General features: G+C 34.4%; 1 protein-coding gene across 4 annotated transcripts in view; it reads left to right on the top strand.

Annotated features, from left to right (window-relative positions):
• The window catches only part of LOC126815595 (uncharacterized), a 32,252-nt gene that overhangs the window by 8,314 nt on the left and 1,183 nt on the right, over positions 1-22,755 (top strand). For 3 of the 4 annotated variants that reach the window (XM_050541308.1, XM_050541310.2, XM_050541309.2), the window contains 13 exons: positions 1,054-1,142; positions 3,651-3,790; positions 4,098-4,174; positions 4,844-4,952; positions 7,655-7,728; positions 9,337-9,440; positions 10,417-10,512; positions 11,199-11,259; positions 11,808-11,887; positions 13,597-13,730; positions 17,846-18,023; positions 22,415-22,510; positions 22,660-22,734. In XM_050541308.1, coding sequence (XP_050397265.1) covers positions 1,054-1,142; positions 3,651-3,790; positions 4,098-4,174; positions 4,844-4,952; positions 7,655-7,728; positions 9,337-9,440; positions 10,417-10,512; positions 11,199-11,259; positions 11,808-11,887; positions 13,597-13,730; positions 17,846-18,023; positions 22,415-22,510; positions 22,660-22,734 — 1,313 coding nt within the window. The remainder of the gene's footprint in view (positions 1-1,053; positions 1,143-3,650; positions 3,791-4,097; positions 4,175-4,843; positions 4,953-7,654; positions 7,729-9,336; positions 9,441-10,416; positions 10,513-11,198; positions 11,260-11,807; positions 11,888-13,596; positions 13,731-17,845; positions 18,024-22,414; positions 22,511-22,659; positions 22,735-22,755) is intronic. The other variant, XM_056099747.1, reaches the window with a different exon arrangement.

Genomic DNA, 22,755 nt, shown 5'->3' with positions numbered 1-22,755 from the left:
CCAGGACCAATAAGTGTTGGAGTTTGGCACAAATTTCTGGAGGAAATGACGTGGGCTAATATTTTGAGCGATTTTAAATTTTATTTCGTGATCAAATATCAAATCCATTTCCAGCAGGCCTGGATTAAGTGAAGTGCTAGCTGGGCTTCAGCCAGTGAGCCCCAATCTAAAAAAAAAAACAATTGATGATTTTATTTATTATGTTGTGCCAAATAAACCTATCTATCAACCATACTGACATACAAACTGCATTTATGTGTGTGATGGACAATGACCAAGACCCCATGGAAGCTTAATCCGGTCCTGATTTCTGCTGATGGCTTCCAGATTAGATTTCAGAGCCAGATCAATATTTCCATAATATTAAGAATCAATTAATCTGTCTTTGTTTCATTTATTATGCTAATGAATTTAGAAAATGAAAAAATAATATTTTGGAAATTGCAACACGGGTGACGGGAACATTTTTAGCTGTTAGCATATCCGAAGGCCAATACTCTAACCGTTACTACGAACCCTATTAGCATTTATTATGTGACCAGTAACTTCCTTGGCCAGTCCTAAAGTTAACTTTTTACACTGATGCCATAGCCGGTCTTCTCATTCATGGGGTTTTGTCAGTTTACTCTTAAGTGCTACTCCTCCCGCATTAGCTAACAGAATCAAATGAAACCCTTTATATGGAATATCAGTCCCGTTTTATGTACTCGTAGATCATTTAATTCTTGGTTGCTGCTAACTCTTTTCATGTTTAGATCTGCAGGACTTGAGCATGATCCCTCAACCAAGTGTCAATGTACGGTATGTCATGGCTCAGATATACGTCAAATCTATTCTAGCCTGTGCCACAGAACCAAACACTTCCTGCCCCCCTCTCCCCCCTCCCCCAGTGTGCCCTAAGTTTGGTCTGCCTACCCTCCTGTGGAGGTCCCAGCACCCCTCTGATTTTCTAACCAAATCAATTTGCACATTTTTTTTTCTGATCTATGTTCATTTGAAATATTGAAACTATTTTATATTAACTATTCCCAAAGTACATGATTTTATTTCCAGAAAGTATTGTCCACTGTACAGAGATTAGGAAAACGATATGGTTATGATGTTCTGCAATTTCCAAAAAAACATGTTGTTGTTGAATATAGGTATTAGATAACATTGAAATTCTCTTATAGGTATATTGTATTAACTGTAAATGACATTGAAATTCTGTTAGGGTATATTGAAATGCAAATACCTATGGAGTTTGTGATATGATAAACAGCCATGGACACTTGACATGCTTTGAGAGTATGTTCACAGATGTAGAACTTATCAGCAGACTGTGGAACCAGTACCAACAAACACACAATGTCGTTCAGGTCATCCTAGAGCCACTACACAAGCCCAGGATCGATACATTCGTACACAGGTCCTGCGAAATTGAGGACAATAGCCAATCAGCTTTCTGTAAACTTGTACCAAGTTACAGGAATTTGAGTTACACCCCAAACGATTAGAAATCGGCTACATGCAGCCCATTTGCATGGGCGACGACTGCTTGTTATGCCTCCATTAACTCACCAGCACATGGCAAACAGGTGTCAATGGTGAAGGCAGCATAGAAATTTGGGTAATCGTCGATAGGCGCATGTAATGTTCTCAGATAAGTCCAGCTTTACTCTGGATTTCACCGATAGGCGTGCTCGCGTTTGGAGGCGTATAAATGAGTGTCATGCTAACGTTAACGTCAGACAGCATGACAGATTCGGGCGTGGGTCTGTTATGGTGTTGGGAGGAATCACCATGACTGGCAGAACTGTTCAAGGAAGGGTCACTGGTGTGTACTACCATGACCACATCCTGGCACCTATGTTTCTGCCCTTTGCTCAATGTGCAGGTCGACATTTCATCTTTCAAGATGATAATGTCCGTGCCCACTGCGTTCGTGTCGTGAATGACTACCTCCAGCGTCACCATATTGTCCATATGCCTTGGCCAGCCATGAGTCCTGACCATTCCCCTATAGAGCATGTCTGGGACATGATCAGGAGATGTGTTCGTCGACGTCAACGTCAACCGACAACACTGCAAGAATTGGCCGTGGCACTGCAAGAGGAGTGGGTCGGATTGCCCCAAATTGTGATTGGACGGTTGATTAGGAGCATGCCGCAACGAATTTCTGAATGTCTGAGGATTGGTGGAGCAATTACTCATTATTAAGATAAAAATCAAAAACTTCCATTTTCACTTTTGACAGTGTATCTCTTTGCGAGTGAAATGGGCGCGTCAGATAAGCCACCCATATGAACTGTTTATGTTCATGTGTAGGCAATTGGCCTGTTATTAACATACACTGGTTATCTCTAATAAAAACAGCAGTGCATTTCCGCAGTTTTGTATTGTTTCTGAATATCCCCTACGTTTTTTGAAGAGTATATATTATTAAATTTAAAATAAGATAAAAAATATAAACAGCATATGTACAAGCATGGCGTTGTCTGTGCATATTACGAATTCAGCTATTAAATGAAATCTAATATCCACATGCACAGATAATGTTTATTGTCTTCAGCTTAGCTAGCCAAATGTCTGTCTGTCCGTCACACTTTTTGGGACACAATAACTTTCCTTCTTATTGAGCTAGAATGTTCAAACTTGGTGTGGGCGTTTATTATGTCAGTGCCTTGATGGAGTTCGAAGATGAGCATTTTCAGCTTAGGGTAAGCAGAGATAAGCAATTTGATTGATTGATGCTTTGGGACATGATAACTTTAGTTCTAATTAAGTGAGAGTTGGGACACTTGGTGTATAGTTCTATCACATCAATACCATGACTAAGTTCAATAATGAGCATTTTCCATTCAGGGTAAGCAGAGCGATAAGCAATTTGATTGGTCAAGACTTTGGAACACAATTATCTGCTTACAGTAAGCAGAGCTGAGCATTCTGATTGGTTGATGCTTTGCAGCACGCTAACTTTGGTTATAATTAAGTGAGAGTGAAGAAACTCTGAGTATAGGCTACATTCATTATATCATTACCTTGACTAAGTTCGGTAATGAGAATTTTCTTCTTAGTCTAAGGAGCGATAAGCAACTTTGGAACCTAACAACTCTGCTTTAGAGGTTGAATGTTTAAACTTGATGTAGATGTTCATTAGGTGTTGTCTTGACTGAGTTCCATGATAAACATTTCGAGCTAAAGCTAAGCTGAGCTAAGTAATTTCATTGGTCGATGCTTTGGGACAAGAAAACTTTGATTCTATCTGATAGAGAGTGATGAAACTTAGTGTATACCCGGTAGTTTCAGTTTGATTGCTTGATACTTTTGAAAATAATAAATGTGCGATTAATAAATGTGTCGTCTATTTATTTTGGGATTTCTGCGGGGGACATTAGCCTCACTGTTGGCTTGTTTCAACTTGAAGTCCTTCTCACAGACTCTGAAAGCATTTGGCTCCAAACACAAACAGAAAAAAATTCATTTTGATGCCTTTTGATAAACTGAAAATTAAAAAATATGCAAGAATCTAAACAGCCAATCCTCTGCAGAACAAAAGTATTATAATAACAGATTATTTGGATAATAACATTGCAACTAAGTAGAATGTGATGAATTTCATGCATCAAATTACATTGTACCTATCTATCTTTTACATCTTTGTTTTACAGTTCACCCAATATAGCTAAACCATTTCATGTAGGGCATCTACATTCTACAATCTTGGGAAATTTTATATGTAATTTATATGAAGCTTTGGGTCATAAAGTAACCAGATTAAATTACCTTGGAGATTGGGGAACACAGCTCAGTGAGTAATCAAAACAATCTAAAATATTTAGATTTAACTTTGATAAATGCTTTATGTATACCTATATCTCTGAAAACATTCCAATGACTGTGATACCATTCTAAATCACCCATGTCTGTGATACCATTCTAAATTAGAGAAAGAACATTTATTTGAGTTCATAGTCATAAAATAGAGGTTTTGATGTAATTGTATAAATTGTATTATTATTTACTACAGCTAAAGTTATTTAATAATACTAGCACACATGATTTTAGTGAATTTCTTAATTTTCATTTCTAAACAATGCTTGAACTTTTATTTCTAGGTTTATTGATATTAGGTTATAAAAGGTATGGAGATGATGTGCAGTTAAACAAGGATCCACTTCAACATCTTTTTGAGGTATATTTAAAATTATGAATGAAGTTAAAGATACATTATGGGAGATTAGATAAAGAGCTGGCAGTTCTCACTATAATAGTTAAAAACTAGATAAGGTAAAGGGAATTTGCTGAAAATTTCAGGCAAATTGATCCTCTCTGAATCAAGATTTTAGCAATTGAATTTTCGGCCTAGTCGCGATCATCATTACTAAAGTCGGTACGATAAAAAACATAGTCTCAGTTATCTATTTCATGATTAAATCATGAATAGAAGTCTCAATTATCTATTTCATGATTAAATCATGAATAGAAGTCGAACAGCAAATCGGAACCTAATCCAATAAACATCGCAGGCTAGCGATAAGTTAATTAATGTCTAATTAATAATTTAGATAACATTTCAGGCCTAAAGAAAGACCTGCAATAGACAGATTTAGCTCTTGCATAATGTATGTTTAAGGCACAACATACAACATTTTCCTCTTACAACACTTAATGGCATATGCCCATATTCATTAGCCAGGTGGTTACTGGAAAGTAGGATGCTAAACCACAATTCATTTTATTTTATTTTACATGTTGGGGCTTTAAAAGATAGCTTAAAATAAGTTCTTGTTGGTACTATTCTGATCTGCATGTGTATGATTTCCATTGGATCTTTTAAAGTTTTCATTTTGCCTTTTGACAGGTTTATGTTAAAATTCATGAAGATGTTGACCAAGAGAAAGATTCAACGAAACGTACAGGCAGGGGTTCATATCATGAGGGGTTAGAATTATTCCACAAATTAGAATCAGGTAATTTGTATTCAAATTAAACCAGATTTCAATTTTAAACTAGACTAAATATAGCTCCAGATGACATGTTTGGTTAAAATAAATTTTAGATATTTTCAGCATATTTGTTTAAATGTCTTCAGTATGTTTGGATAAACTAGACTACAGTTATTTTTGCCTGCGTTAAGTTAGACTAAAATTGACTCTACACGATTTTCTTATTCATTCATTTCAGTACATTAACAATATTCATTCCTTGCTATACATTAACAAGATATACACATTACACACATACATAGTGAATAAAAACACATAATACAAATTTTTTAACTTATTCTTTGTCATTTGATCAATATTTTATCTTGATAATGATAATATTAATTTAACGAAATCAATTGATATTGAAAAATAAATGAACAAATAATTAGAATATATTGATTTTAAAGGTTTCTGTAGATCTGAAAATATATTAAAATCAAGTCCAAAAATTAACTATTGAAATAGCATTTATATAACATCTTCTTGCTCAAGTCTTTCTTTGAAGGTTGTATGTGACAGGGAGTAGCGTCGCCTGTCCAACACTCGTAGGTTTTCTCTGGGTCCTCCGGTTTCCTCCCACTGCTAAAGACCCCTACGCGCAAGCGAATTATTGAAATAAAATTAACTAGGTATTAGTACCGAAATGACCTAGTTTGTGTCGAGTGGACATTAAACCCCATTTCTCTATCTCTTTCTTAGAATCATCAAAACAGCTTTTTGTTGGACTGAATGACACATTCCATGTCAAATTACCATTAGTTAAAAAAAAAAGCTTTAACAACCAATCAAGGAAATGTAGGAAAACCCCATCTGAAGCAATCTACTTGATTGACAGGCGTACTAATCAGGCACAAAAAATCTTATACACTGATGTTACATCAGTGTTAAGTGTCAATTTATCAATCAAAACACTGCAATGAGTATGTTTGATTAAAAGAGAATACTACCACAAAAAGTTGCATTAATATGAAAAATAACGTTAATATTAGAACATTTTTAGCCCTGCCAAATTTTGAAAATCATTCTGAATATTTTTACAAAGGAAAAATATACCAAAAAAATCTGAAATTGACATTTATGCAGCCTCAATTTGATTTTCTCCCTGAGTGACTTCAGAGACGACAGACGTTGTGAATTTCCCTATAGAAGGCTATTGCAACTGAGCACTACATCCCGTCATTTTGACTAACTAGAAGCATAACATGGTCAATTGCGTTGCTTGGGGATGTACTAATAGCATAAACAATAAATCAGGAAGCATGTGTCATTTTTTTTTAATTTCCAAGCGAGGCAACACACACTTAAGGTCTGGACACAGCGATGTCAACAAGGCGAAAAAGGCTGGTCACCATCAACACATGCTTCTCTTCTCATTCGATTTACTGTTTACGAACGTGATTTTAATAATATATTATGTCGATCAAGATATAGCAGTCAACGAGGCGAAAAGGGCTGGTCGCCATCAACACATGCTTCTCTTCTCATTCAATTTATCTGCCTACGAACGTGATTTTAATAATATATTATGTCGATCAAGATATAGCAGTTATGTTATCTTTCTATGTTAAAACTGTGCATAGTTCTATGGTGAAACTGACACGCTTTCAAAATCTAGCAATAGAAATGACTGAAGCAACCATAGCAACGAAATGTAAACAACACAGCTAGGTAGCCTAAATACTAATGTAAATCAATTAATATCGCCTTTTCAAAGTGTGTAGGCCTATGTCGATGATTTTGCAGATGTAGGAAGTCCGTCAGATTTAACTAGGTAAATGAGTGTAGGCCTAATAGAAATTGTTTTCAGCAATGCCGATACTATAGGCCTATATACGACGTGACCCTCGTTTTTCAATTGTTGCACAAAGAAAGTAGGCTAGGGCATATAATACCGTATTACCCTATGGCTAGGGTAAACTTGTTGGAATTAATAGTTTTTCTCTGATATGTTTTCACCGATGAGGCGTGAACATCATTAAATGAAGTGAAAAGTTATCGAGAATCAAAGGACTGTGATAAGACAAGGTACTCTAAGTTTGACCTAATGCGAACACAGCCTGCAGCGATTGTTCTTCTTCGCTAGAAATGGTAGAATGTTCCCAACCATCATCGTCACGACGTCACGGTTGTTGCTCGCATTTCGAATTGGCTCATACTGATAGGGAAGAACATTCAGGGCGAAATCAATGTCTGACAAGTTGTCACTTTCTGCTGATGCCATATTGAAATATACATCGACTGCTACACAAGTGTCACCTCTTAGGTCATGTCACGAGATTTAGCTTCAGCTCATTAATTGTCAGGTGTTTCCGTAATTTGGGAAATCCGAAAGTGTTTTATAACGTTATTTGTTACTAAAACTTTTTTTTTTTAAAAATAATTCTGAAATGCGTTACACAATGAACTAAGTAAATGATAACATTAAACTTTTACTATAGCATTCTCCTTTAAGAGATTATTTTTTGTATAGGTAAATTGATATTTGATATTAGATGTAACAACTTAAATATGAATTATATTGTGTTGGGTGCTTTTGATGCGGACTGTACAGTAGTATCTTTTTATGTGCATTCATAAACATCTTTGACTAATAAACTTAGTATGACATTTCGACAAGTTAATGAAAATTTCTTTAGGTCATCTTGAAATACGACACATAAATATATGTTTTTAAATTATATTAGGAGATGAAGAAATCACAACATTATGGAAGAAGTTTAGTGAGATAAGTCTAGAAGAATATGATAAGATGTATAAGGTATATTGACAAGAATTGATTTATATTTCAGAAGTGAAACCATATAAGACCCTTTTGTGAAAATCGGACCAAAACTTCCCGTCAAAATGAACGCTTCCCGTTACGCAAATAGTGTTAATGTGTGTAATACCAAGGTTGTGGAGCCTCTATAGGTCACAATTTTTATCTGATTTTGATAAAACTTAAAATGATATGTTTTTATCTGAAAGATCTTAGTTCCTTTCGGTATTCCCGCATATCAGACTAATTTCCTGGATTATGGCACCTTATTGTACGAAAATCGCTTTTTTAGTGGGAATCTTGCATGGCAACCGCTTATTTAACGTATTTGCAACACTTTTGTTAAAAATGTGGATTTACCCAGGACTCAAAAAAAATGAATTATAAATCCAACAGTTTTTTCACATGTTTTACAAGACTATTCTAAAAGAGTGACATGAAGACAAACACTAGCAACTCTCAGTTTCAAAATTGAGGGGTATTATTCTGAAATAGACCATAAGATTATCAGCACCGCAGATCATTTCGGGTAAACATTATTTGAAGACTATAGTAAATTGGCCAATTTTATTTGGTTTTACCGTCCATAGTATCAACAAAATGTCATTATAAATGTGTATACTTCTACAATGATTTTCTATTGTTTGCACTCCAGCCCTCCCCTACCCCTCAAAGTAGCAATCAATGCCCTTGTCAATAAGACGTTCATTTATTATGTATAAATGATATTGATTTATTCATTATATATACAAGAGTTAGCTTGTTTATTTGTTTGCTTTTGGAAACTCAACAGTCGACTTCATATATTATAAGATAACTTCATAATAACCAGTGTTTATTTAAAGATACTTTATCGGGTGGTTATTTCCAATAAAGTATGGCAATTGTGGTATATTTGGAAAGTGGAAACATTCAATCTTACTAGAAAAATAGTGGATTCCCTGAAAAACATCCATGGAGTGCATACAGGACAAAATGTCAGGGTTTCCCTAACTGGCAACCCGACAGTTAGGGATGTCTGCTCGAGTGACGTCAAAGGTTGTACGTGAAGATTGTCTGATGTATATGTTGATAAACTTGATGGTAAGCTTAGCGTACAACAGTTACTGAGATAAAAACCAAGGAAAAAGACGTGGGGAGTGGATAATCTGAGAATTTAATTAGGCTTCGATATTTATGATAAATGGACAGTGATTAAAGACAACATTGTCTTGTATATGCAAAGAATTCTCCTCCGGCTTCACACCTGCTGCTAGCTACGTCGTCAACCAAGTTGACATGACACAAACATGACCTCTTTTGATAGATTTTTTGTAGCAGGGGTATTTCTGTGCGAATACAACATTTTGAGAAGGATTTGAAGCAAAATTTTGATAGATAAATCAATTTAAATATGTTTTTAGTCCAAATATATCATCAAATTACCTGGTTTGTACACAGGAAGGTATCTTTAAAGAAAAATAGTGCTATTTATTTTGTATTTGGTGGAGTAGTTAATGATGAAATTGACAATTAAAAATTATTGTGGTATGATGGACGTACCAAAAATGGAGATAACTCGACCTGTGCATTACTTACATAAACACAGCTAGTATTATATATTTTCAGAGACTAAATATTAGATTTGATGAAATACATACTGAATCAATGTATAACCAATCTACACAACAATTAATTCAATCACTAAAACAATCAGGTCTTATACAAACCAGGTAAATATTACCGGTACATTCATATGGATTTTAGTTGGTTTATTAAGGCATGCAAAATAGACATTCTCAATTTTCAGCAACATGCTAATGATTTGCTGCTGTAGATGTATATTTTAAGGGTTGAAATAAGACAGAAAACATTTGAAGTTTTTTCATTTCAACTGCTTTACGATTATATATGAAGAGCTCTTTTTCAAACCTCCGTTTGTTCATAAAAGAATTGAAATGTTGTATGTTAATTACCACCGTCCCCGTTCTTCAATGAGTTTCTTGTAAACACTCTACTAACTACTTTTATCATCTGATCTTCTTAATATTTATGCTGTTTACATTAGTGAGAAGAGGAGGCCTCTTGAATTTTTGAGATTTCTTGCTCTTGAGCACTTTATAGAATCTTGTAATCGCTTTAACAACGAAAGTTATCACCATTGCTTCTAGAGTTATGGCCGTGCTTCACTATATGCATTGTTGAAATAGTCAAACGATAAAGCATGCTAAACTTCAAGATTTAACGTTAATTACTTCTGGAGTTTTTGCCCTTGTGCACTTTGTAAAATGTGGCATATACAGTGTTTTGGAAAAAACGCTCATCATATTTGATTTTACTGTGTGATATATAATGTTATTTTAAATATGAAATATTCAAGGGGCCAATTGATATTTGATTTTACTGTGTGATATATAATGTTATTTTAAATATAAAATATGTCAAGGGGCCAGTTGATATTTGATTTTACTATGTGATATATACCGGTAATGTTATTTATATATAAAATATGTCAAGGGGCCAATTGATATTTGATTTTACCATGTGATATATATTGTTGTTTTAAATATAGAATATGTCAAGGGGTCTATTGAATACTTTGGTAAGTTTTGTTAAACCTATAAGATTTTAAGATAAAAATATACTAGTAGAAGCTTGATTTGGTGTACATTTGAATATATTAAATGAAAATGATTTATTGTATTACAGAAAGGATGGTGTAGGATATATTGATATAAGTAATGATAAAGACTCTGTACAAGCTGTTATGAATAAAAGTGATGGATCTACTTTATACTTATCTAGGTATAATCTTATTTAATTATCCAGTACTCAAGCTGGGTTCATGCAATAGATGTCCCTATTAGGATACCTAATTGAGTGATAATTGACTGAGCAGATGTAAAATAAAATCTGATAAAAAAAAACAAAGCATAAAAGTATTGCTACAAGGAAAAAGTTATTGCCAAAAATTTCTCCTAAATTATTGTTTTACCGCATTAAATCATCTTCTGCACATGTGTAAAATCGGATTTAAAATGAATGAAGGCCAGTGTTTCACCCATGTCAACCAAGCTTAACAATGGCACAGATGTTTTATTTTGCCTCCATCTTAAATAAAGTCTAAGAACAGATTCTAGAAATAATAAAATGTCATTCAATATATTTTACATTCTTTATTCTGGTGAACTACAATGGGTTACTGTGATTGGCTAAAAACATGATACCAAGAATCCTTAAGTCTTTGAAATTGTTTCTAATTGCATCGCATTGAATGTCTGCGGTTTTCATATGGCGTGTAAATGAAGTGTTCATTGGAAAAATGTGTTAAAGTCTAGCAAATATACCAAGAGAGTTTGTTTGAATCCAGTGACAAAAAACCACTCTCATTGTGAAACAGCTGAGCAAGTTACGTTTGAGATTTCCTTTAGCATGGTAAAAAAAATCAGCAATATTATTCTTATAAAAGTATTTTATTTTTTCCTTTGAAGAGATATTGCAGCAGCTTTGGATAGATTTAAAAGATTCAAATTTGATCAAATTCATTATGTAGTAAGTACCATACTGTAGTCAATTTCAATTATTTTAAAATGGCAATGAAAGTAAAGAGATCTATGCATATTTCCTTTTTTACTGATATCATGTGAATATTATATTGCATAAAAGTGTTCATATTTTACATGAAATAAAATGTGGTTTAAGATCCTACTTTTCTGATCCCTCTGGGATAATGAAGACAGGCATACGCTACAAGGGACATTTTGCCCGTAAAGCAGTGCTACGATCTAGCCTTAATTCAAAATCCAACTTTCAGACGTTCTTTTAGATTCACAGCAATGTGTACAAATGACCTTAGTTTTTCATCCCATCTGAATGACTAGAGGCTGTTCCTTGCCAGACCCTCCATCTTGAACCACGAGAGACCATGCCAGAAAATCCTGACAAACTTTCTCAGCCAACACCGAGATCAAACCTGGGACCTCCAGCTTAGCGAGCCAGCGCATTACTCACTAAGCCACAGTGGGTTAGTATAGGAGAATTTTGATTTTTATAATAAGTTCTGTGTATATGAGTAAATCCCCATCCAATATTGATTACAGGTTGGAAATGATCAATACTTGCATTTTAAGACACTTCTTGAAGTATTAAAAAAAATTCAGCCAGCAATATGGAATTCTGTGTAAGTAAAAACATTTAATTTAATGTTGAATTTTATATACCGGTAAATGTTCTATTAGAATTTTATCTAGTAGGAGGACAGCACTACAGATAATAATCAACTAGAAACCCAGAAGACAGAACAAAAAAATGAATATTGTAAGCACTATCCAATTAGTTGTATGGGTTGGGGTTGGGAGCATGGCTTCCACATCGGCCGTATATGCCGGTCAAGACCTAGGACTATGGAAAATGCCCGTAACAATCGACCTCTACTATGTAACTATACAATTGTACGGCCAGTACAGAATAATGCACACGTATAGAAGCCACATAGTCTTGTGATTGGTGTTATAGAGTTGTATACATATATATAGTTGTCAACAGATTATACTGAGTGTTGTGTTGATAATTAATAATGCGTGTTGGTAGTAGAACAATAAAAGAAATAATATGTGGGAATCTAATCAATGGCGTGAAGCGGTTCATTGTTAATCATTCACGTATTGTCCACGTGTCATAAGAATTTTCTACAACCAAACCCGTTTACCACTATTACGGTCACGCACGATGTAAACGAGGTTATTATGATCTTCAAAAAAGGGCAATTGATATGAAGTACTGCTCTTCGAATCCAACCGTCATATCAAATAAAAACAGCATAGAAATTACGTAAATCCTCAACAACGTATGTGTTGGGAGAAAAATGCATTTATAATTTTTTTATAGTGGTATTATGGCCTTGTGGGAATTGTAGAAATAACATCTAGAGATTAGTTAATATGCTTACTGAAAAATTAAGAAAATTACGTATTCCAGTTCTATTGTGCTGCAATATTGATAATTCCATGTGTAGCAAAAATGTCGTGTAGATACAGTTACTCTCATACACGACGATATTCTAGTGGGCACTATTGTCGCTAGCTGTGAAGTTGTTATCCATTAGTCATTTAGTTATAAATTGTTAGGATTTACGTCACAATTCTGCGGTCCGTAATTCCGTAAGAGATGGTCTAAAACCAATAAATGTGAGATATATGCCGTGGATAATTATATATTTATCTTCATTTCAAAGTTATTGTATTACAACTCAAAATTATCCAGGTCAGTGTGTTTTCTATAGAGCGCGTAGTAATTACGTGTAAGCTATTGAAATGCTTTTTCTACGACCAATTCAGCTATTTTGATTATTTAAGTAGCCAAAACGGAATATTTAATTAATAAATAATTATCATAAGCCTTACTAATATTTCATTTTTAAGTCCAATATATATTTTTTTGTGTACCTCATGCTGACAAAGTGGTATAGACAATTAATTGACAATACCCTACCATGAATAAAAAACATGAAATATGATTTTACTTTGAAAAGTTTTCGTGGGTTATCAAAAATGACCGGCAGTGAAAATTTTGAAGTGGAAGCCCTGGTTGGGAGTATTAACGTTCATTATGCTGAAATGACACAAGCTGCACCTCAGTTGTAAGAAATGAAAACAAATGTAAATCATTGTGTTATATCTAACTTACTGACATTGTGTTATAAATGACAGACATTGTGTTTTTTGAATGACTGACATTGTCTGATAAAAGAATGACATTGTCTGATAAAAGAATGACATTGTTTATAAATGAATGACACTAACTTTGTGTTATACATGTATATGACTGACATTGGAATTGAATTTTACCTGTAATAATTAAATAATGGTTTGGTTTGTATATATTTTACAGTGATTTATCTGAGTTTTTAATTAAATTTGGTCGTGTAGATGGTATAAGTACAAGAAAAGGAAATGTTGTATTTTTAAGAGATATATTGGATGAAGCTAGAGATAGAGTTGTACAATCTTTAAAATATAATGAATGTAAGTACTCTTTATACGCCAACATTTTCATGTGGACGTATATTAGATTAGCTACCTACCCCTAGACTCATTAAATCAGCAGGGCCCATATACCTAAGCCAAGTAGTGGATTATTGTTAATCCTTATACTCTCTACAGAATTGCGAATAACTAAAATATATTTTCTATACAAAGAAATACTCTGTTACAAAAATGTACAGAATGTTGTGTTCTTTTAAATGATATAAAATTCAGTTTGTACAAAGTAACAATTATATTACTATAAATAATATTGAAAAGTCAGTTCCAATAAAATTATGACTTTTCTCTGTCAAAATGGTAAAATAACGTGAACATTTATCTCCTAAGAATTTTTTTAAAAATAGAACAGTGTTCAAAGTAAATATAAATATAACTTTTAAAAAGAAATATCGCCCCAATGACCGTCACTTCATCGCTATCGGCATTCCTTTGGATATATGGAGGAAATTGTCATCTTCTTTGCTTCATTGCGTCAAAATAATTTGTGTTTTTAATGTGTAAGACTTTGGATGATATTGAGTTAGAGACTTAGCTACTTTAACTGAAACCTTCAGTCCATTTGCGTGTTTCCGGGTCATGGTAACCGATGCGTAACCTGAACGACCGTTCGTGTGTTATTTCATACCTTGCTACAGGTCACAATTTTTATACGTCCACGTTACGTATATTGTCGTCGCCCCTGCCCATTGTTTGTGGACACTCTACAGGTCACAATTCTTATCCGATTTTGACGAAACTTAAAATATAGGTTTATCTCCAAAAGATCTCGGTTGCTTTCAATATTGACATGTATCGAACCAAAACTTCATGGATTATGGCCCCTGATTATATGAAAAATCACGTTTTTAGCTTGTGGACCCTATAGAGGTCACAATGTAAGTTTATAACCCAAAGATCTCGGACTGTATGTCCGATGATTGTACGAAAGATCGTGTTTTTAGCTTGTGGATCCTACAGAGGTCATAATTTTTATGCCATTTAAAAAAACGTTTGAATATATCACTGTTGCACCCTAAGGATGGTTGAGTTCGAATTTAGTAAAAATCGGATCAAAACTGAAAGGCAAAATGGCCGCCCATCGTGATCAAATAGCGTAAAATATGGTATATCAAGGTTGTGGACTCTCTAGAGGTCACAATTTTCTTCTGATTTTGATGAAACTTGAAATGTAAGTTTATAATGTCTTCCTGAATTATGGCCCCAGATTGTACAGAAAATTGTGTTTTTAGCTTGTGGGCCCTATAGCGGTCATAATTTTTATGCCATTTAAAACAACGTTTGAATATATCACCGTTGCACCCTAAGGATGGTTGAGTTCGAATTTCGTAAAAATCGGACTATAACTGACAGACAAAAAGGCCACCCCTCGTACTCAAATAGCGTAAAAATATGGTATATCAATGTTGTGGACCCTCTAGAGATCACAATTTTCTTCTGATTTTGATGAAACTTGAAATGTAAGTTTATAACTTGAGGTCCCTCTAGATGTCACAATTATTATCTGATTTAAAAAACATTCAAATATATCACTGTTACACCGTGATTTCGTGAAAATCGGATCAAAACTGCCGGACAAAATGGACACCCCTCGTACACAATTAGCGTAAACATCTAGTATATAAAAGTTGTGGACCCACCGGAGGTTACAATTTTGATCTGATTTTGATGAAACTTGAAATGCATGTTTATAACCCAAAGATCTTGGTTTCTTTCGACATTCGCACATATCGGATCATAACTTGATTGTATGAATAATCACGATTTTAGCTTGTGGTACCTCTAGACGTCAGAATTTTTATCCAATTTAAGAAAACATTTGAATATATTACTGATACACAATAATGATGGTTGAGTACAAATTTCGTGAAAATCGGACCAAAACTGTCAGACAAAATGGCCGCCCCTCATACGCAGATAGTCTAAATATATGGTATATCAAGGTTGTGGATCCTCAAGAAGTCACAATTTTGAGCCGATTAATCAATCTTGACATATATCTTTATAACCCAAAGATCTTGTTTCCTTTCGATATTCGCGCATATCGCATCGTAACTTCCTGAATTATGGCCCATGATTGTACAAAAAATCACGTTTTTAGCTTGTGGTCCCTCTAGAGGTCACAATTTTTATCTGATTTAAAAAACTGTTTTAGTATATACACCCTAATGATAGTTGAGTTCGAATTTCGTGAAAATTGGACCAAAACGGCAGGACAAAATGGCCGCCCATTATACGCAAATAGTGTAAAATGGTATATCAAGGTTGTGGACCCTATAAAGGTCACAATTTTCATCCGATTTTGATGAAACTTGGAATGCATGTTTATATCACAAAGATCTTGGTTCCTATTGATATTCGCTCATATCGGATTGTAACTTCCTGAATTATGGTCCCTGATTGTATGAAAAATCACGCTTTTAGCTTGTGGTCCCTCTAGAGGTCACAAACTGACAAACATAATGGCCACCCCTTGTACGCAAATAGTGTAAAAATATGGTATATCAAGGTTGTGGACCCTCTAGAGACCACAGTTTTTATCCGATTTGGATGAAACTTTAAATATATGTTTTTATCATAAAGATCTTGGTTCCTTTTGATAATCACTCATATCCGAACGTAACTTCCTGGATTACAGCCCCTGATTGGTCGAAAAATCGCATTTTTAGCTTGTGGATTCTCTAGAGGTCACAATTTTTTTTTCCAATTTCAAGAACACGTTTAGATATATCAGCATTCCACCATAATGAAGGTTGAATTGGAATTTCGGGAAAATCGAAATGAAAGTGCCCGTATGTAATACAAAGGTTATGGACCCTCTAGTGGTCACAATTTTTATCCATTTTGATGAAACTTAAAACATATCTTTATATTCCAAAAATCTCAGTCCCTTTTGATATTTGCGCATTTCAGACCAAAACTTTCTGGATTATGGCCCCTGATTGTACAAAAAATCATTTTTGTTTTAGCTTGTTCTCTATCCATCTCTTGCAAAATGTGGGCGTATTCTGCCTGGCAGCCGCTGGTTAATCTGTCAGATTGTTCATTAGAGTATAAGGAAGAATCCTATTGAAATTCAAATTATTAGAACTTAAGATTTGAAATGCATTTGGCCAAGTTATATTTTCAATCCCATTTTGACTGTTAAAGTTACAATTTCATATTTTTAAGTTATATTTTCAAAATTTATTAAAATAAAGCCTTAAAATAGATGGTATCTATAAACAGTCCTACCTTGTTAAAGAATATTCCTATTAATCCTATAATTCACTATTGCCAGTTGAGAAATTGGCAAAAATATCATTTTCAACTTCAAATTCAAACGTTTGAAAATAGCTATTCCATGGGGGGAATAGGAAAACAAGGGAGGTGATTGTGTTATTATTTCCTGTGTCAATGAATTTTAAATGTTGGAAATAATGCCTATGATTGTATAATAGTGAGTTTATAACCTATTGAACAAAAGACATAGAAATAATTATGTTTTGACTTTCTTAGAAAATATGAAATTCTCGCTTTAAAGCTTATAAATACAATACAGAAAAAGCTCTCGGAGGAATTTATTAAAACTTGGTGGGATTGTTTACAGGAGGACTGGCTCACTAACCAGGACGTCTCTAGGATTTTCCAACAGGATTACTCTTTGTCACTTATGCTGGACAGAGGGCCTGGGATAGATCAACATCTAATTGTTCTGATGGGACAAAGAACTGAGGGCCTGGGATAGATCAGCATCTAATTGTTCTGATGGGACAAAGAACTGAGGTCCTGTGTACACATTGGCATGCTCGTTAAAGAATCTTGACAGTTTGAATTTGATAAACAGTCGAGGGAAGCATTGCTGTTCAGACAAAATGTCGCTCATAACATATTGCATGGCATATTCCCATATTCATAAGCCCATTTGACACTTTGTTGCTGCTGGGCATAAAGGAGCCTGACAATTACCAATCTTTGTTGTATGATAATTTTAATTAGCAGGTTTATTTACACAAAGAAGTTAATTTCAGAATATTTTTGTGCAGTATTTATTCACTTTATCGTTCTTTTCATAAATCCCGTAAAAACCTACATAAATTTATTATGTATATTCACAGTTACAAAGATAACCAGTGATTATGAATATGTAGCAGATAAACTAGGTATATCATCTATTATAATACAGTATTTACGGAGTAGAAGAACTTCCCATTCCACCTTTAATTGGGAAAAAATGTTACACTTTAAAGCTGATTCTGGTCTCTTTCTACAGTACTGTCATGCCAGACTATACAGGTAGAGTAATATTTTTATACGCCCACATTTTCGTATGGACGTATATTGTCGTCGCCCATGTCCGTCCGTCCACAATTTGTTTGTGCACACTCTACAGGTCACAATTTTTATTCGATTTTGTTGAAACTTAAAATATAGGTCTATCTCCTATAGATCTCGGTTCCTTTCGATATTATTGGCATATATCGGACCATAACTTCATGGATTATGAAATGAAATGAAATGAAATGGGGTTTAACGATCTACTGTTCTGATCCTATACTCAGCTAATGAAGACGGGCATACGCCATACAGTGTGCTATGAGGGAAATTTTGCTGGGCAGCGGCACTAACGCCTACTCTTATATCGAATTCCAACTGCCAGGGGATCTTTTACGTGCATTCTAATATATACAGCTGTCCTTGTCAGGCCCTCCGTCCTGCATCACTGACAAGGGGGAACCACGCCGGAAAATCTGGATGCACTTTCTCGGCCAATGCAGGGATCGAACACCCGACCGCTAGACTAGCGAGCCAGCGTCTTACCCACTTAGCCACTCATGGATTATATCCCTGATTGTACGAAAAATTACATTTTTAGCTTGTGGACACACTGAAGGTCACAATTTTCATCTGATTTTGATGAAACTTGAAATGTATGTTTATAACCCAAACATCTTGGTTCCTGTCGATATTTGCGCATATCCGATCGTAACTTCCTGAATTATGGCCCTTGAATGTATGAAAAATCGCGACTTTAGCTTGTCGTCCCTGTAGAGTTGACAATTTTTATCTGATTTAAAAAAACGTTTGAATATATCACTGTTACACCCTAATGATGGTTGAGTTTGAATGTCGTGAAAATTGTACCAAAACTGTCAGGCAATATGGCCGCCCCTCGCACTCAAATAGTGTAAAGGTCACAATTTTCATCCCATTTCGAAGAAACTTAAAAATGTATGTTTATAACCTACAGATCTTGGTATTCGCTCATATCGGATCTGATCATTACTTCCTGAATTATGGCCCCTGATTGTACGACAAATCCATTTTCAGATTGTGGTTCCTCTAAAGGTCACAAATTTTATCCGATTTAAAAAAACGTTGGACTATATCACCACCATACCTAAAAGTCGGTTGAGTTCGAAACTGCCTGGGGGATCACGATGGCTAAGTGGGTAAGGCGCTGGCTCGCTATCCTGGAGGTCGGGTGTTCGATCCCTGCATTGGCCGAGAAAGTCCATCCAGATTTTCCGGCGTGGTTCCCCCTTGTCAGTGATGCAGGACGGAGGGCCTGGCAAGGACGGCTGTCTAGTCATTCGGATGAGACGAAAAACCGAGGTCCCGTGTACACATTGGCGTGCACGTAAAAGTTCCCTTGACAGTTGGAATTCGATATAAGAGTAGGCCGTAGTGCCGCTGTCCGGGCTAGAAGTCACGATTTGTATTCAATTTTAAAAAATGTTTAAATGTATCTCCGTTACACATCAATGAAGGTTGACTTTGAATTTTGTACAAATCTGACCGAAATTGCCAAACTAAATGGCCACTTCTTGTATGCAAATAGAGTAAAAATATGTAATACCTTGTGGACCATCTAGAAGTCACAGTTTTTATCCGATTTTGATGAAACTTGAAATATATGTGTGTAAATGTATGGTTGCTTTCGATATTGTGGCCCCTGATTGTACAAAAATTCATATTGTTTAGCTTGTGGATCCTCTAGACGTCACAATTTTTATCTGGTTTTAAAAACCGTTTAAATATATCACAGTTTCACCATAATGAAGGTGGAGTTTGAATCTCTTGAAAATCATAACGAAACTGCCCAAGAAAATGGCCGCTCCTTGTACGCAAATTGTTTAAAAGTAGTGGCCGTATCTTGCATGGCAACCCGTTGGTTATTAATATATTGCATTTAAATAAATTATTAGTTTAACCCTTTGGCGAATTATTTAACTTTGTTATTTTTTGCATCCTATATTAGTTGACATGTAGCTCAAAAGATAAATAAAAAATCACCAAGTTCATTGGATGTAAAAATATTGATAATCTAAATTAGGCCTGCAGCCAAAATTTCTAGTGTGAAGTTCCGCTAGAAATTTTTGCTGCAGGCCAATTACCTGATGATTAAAATAACACAAGATTCGCAAAATTGCAGTGGTAGCATGTATTTTTTTGTATGTTTTTGTAATTAGATTACCTTTGTTATTAACATATTTTCATCTAGTGATCTTTTTATTTCATGCATTCGTGTTTTTACCATTTGTTTATTGTATAGTGCTTTTTTGTACTGTTTGATGAAATGGTGCTATATAAAAACTAGTATATAGTTATCAGGACTGTATTACAAAACAATAATATTGAATAATGAATCAATAGATTATATTAAATCTATCATCTCATATTGATATTGTGTAGAATTCTGTAAGCCCATTGTATTTCTCATGCTAAGTGTTTTTTTATCAGAATTCTGATTTCAATAACCACATAAATAGCATTAGATTTCATTCATCTTTTATTCCATTTGCTTGCAGCAGAATCCAATGTATTGCATCATTTTTAATAAATGAGATTAGTTTTTTTGAGATATAAAAAAAAGTTTACATTGTATTTTCTCAACGGGGGGGGGGGGGGGGGGGGAGTGGATGGCCGAATGGTTAGCACACGCGCACTGTATCATACGGTCTGTCACTCATTGAGTCAACTGGTGGGGTTTCAATTCCCCGGTTGAACGTGACAAGAAGTAGGGTCGCCTGTCTAACCTCGTGGGTTTTCTTCGGGTCCTCCGGTTTCCTCCCACTGCTAAAGACCCCTACGCACAAGCGAATTATTGAAATAAAAAAATTAAACCATTTGTTAGTCCCGAAATGACCTAGTTTGTGTTGAGTGGATGTTAAACCCCATTTCTCTCTCTCTCTCTATTTTCTCAACATCTGAGACCCTTAATACATAATTACTGGGGATGATATGAAAACCATTACATCTTAGAAGACTTATTCCTGACTAAAATCAAATGTAGGCTTTCAGTCTATACACATTCAAATGTAGTCTTATCTAAAATCATATTGGTCCAAAAACTATTCAAATCTGTCAAGCGTAACATAATTCATCAACATCTATAGTCTCATTACTTTCTATATATGATGTTATCTTTTTCTGTCTTAGAATGTCAGTCTTGTCAATATCCATGAATATGGTTGTAAAGAAGGAAAAGGAATATTAGTTATAACCTGCTGACATGTAGACATGTAACACATTAAGGTTTTAACATATCTGTATTATGTTGTACACAATCATGTAACACATTGAGGTTTTAACATAGCTTTTATGTTGTACACACTAGTACATTCAAACACATTGAGCTTTTAATATAGCTGTGTTATGTTGTACACAGGTAGCACATTGAAGGGATGAGCGCTAACATAAAATAACTGCATAGATAGCATTTTTTGATAACCTAACAAAATAAGGTCTATAGATCGAAAAGGTGATCTAATTATAAGCTTACTCAAGTAGAAAACCTCCAAATCATTAGCCAGGAATTTGTTTTGAAGACTTAATCATGCTTTATCCTTTGTATATTTTTGTTGTTAATAAAAGCCAAGCTAATATAACAGTAAATTTATGAAGGCATAGTCATGCAGCTGCCCAAGCAAATTTGTCTAATTTCTGTAGCATTAGTAAAAATATAATTATACAGGAAATATTTTAAGATAAACTATATGCATTTTGTTAACATTTAATTTTGTCCCCCTCCTTCCTAAGAAAGCAGAAGACTATTAAAATGGGTTCGTCCGTCATACTTTTGGGACACAATAACTTTCTTTCTAATTGAGCTAGAATTTTCAAACAAACTTGGTGTAGGTGTTTATTAGTTCAATGCCTTGATGGAGTTCGAAGATGAGCATTTTCTGCTTAGGGTAAGCAGAGATAAGCAATTTGATTGGTTGATGCTTTGGGACACGATAACTTTAGTTCTAATTAAGTGAGAGTGATGAAACTTGGTGTATAGTTTCATTACATCATAACCTTGACTAAGTTTGATAATGAGCATTTTCTGCTCAGGTTAAGCAGAGCGATTATCAATTTGATTGGCCGAGACTTTGAAACACAATAACCATCCTTCTAATTGTGCTAGAACGTTCAAACTTGGTGTAGGTGTTTATTAGGCAAATGCCTTGATGCTTTGATTCAATCTGATAGAGAGTGATGTAACTTAGTGTATAGTTGATAATCAATTTGATTGCTTGATACTTTTGAAAAAAATAAATGTGCGATTAATTAATATGTGTCATCTATTTATTTTGGGATTTCGGCAGGGGACATCAGCCTCACTGTTGACTTGTTTTTTTTGGATTTCGGCGGGGTAAATCAGCCTCACTGTTAGCTTGTTTTTTTATTTTTTGTAGTATAGAAAAAGAAGTCGATATAAAAATTAAAGAAACCATAGATATAAGTTGTTTATCAGAAGATTCAGCTAAGATAGTAGTACAGCATTTAGCTAGGTGGGTATTATACACATATACAGCATGCTAGGTGTTATAATATAATACTGATCTTATAAACACAACATGCTAGTGGTATTATAATACACATATTATAAGTTATATATAACATGTACTATAGAGTTAACTGTTTTATTTCTATTCTGTAGGTATCCTGATGTAGTAAATGAATCATTCGATGTATTTGAACCTTATGTTATTGTGCAATATCTATTTAAACTAGGGTAGGTTATAATTTTAGCATT

Source organism: Patella vulgata, chromosome 3 (assembly GCF_932274485.2).
Source record: "Patella vulgata chromosome 3, xgPatVulg1.2, whole genome shotgun sequence".
NCBI classification, from domain to species: Eukaryota; Metazoa; Mollusca; class Gastropoda; family Patellidae; genus Patella; species Patella vulgata.
The sequence above is the reverse complement of the archived record's forward strand: the minus strand, read 5'-3'. Positions and strand labels throughout refer to the sequence as shown.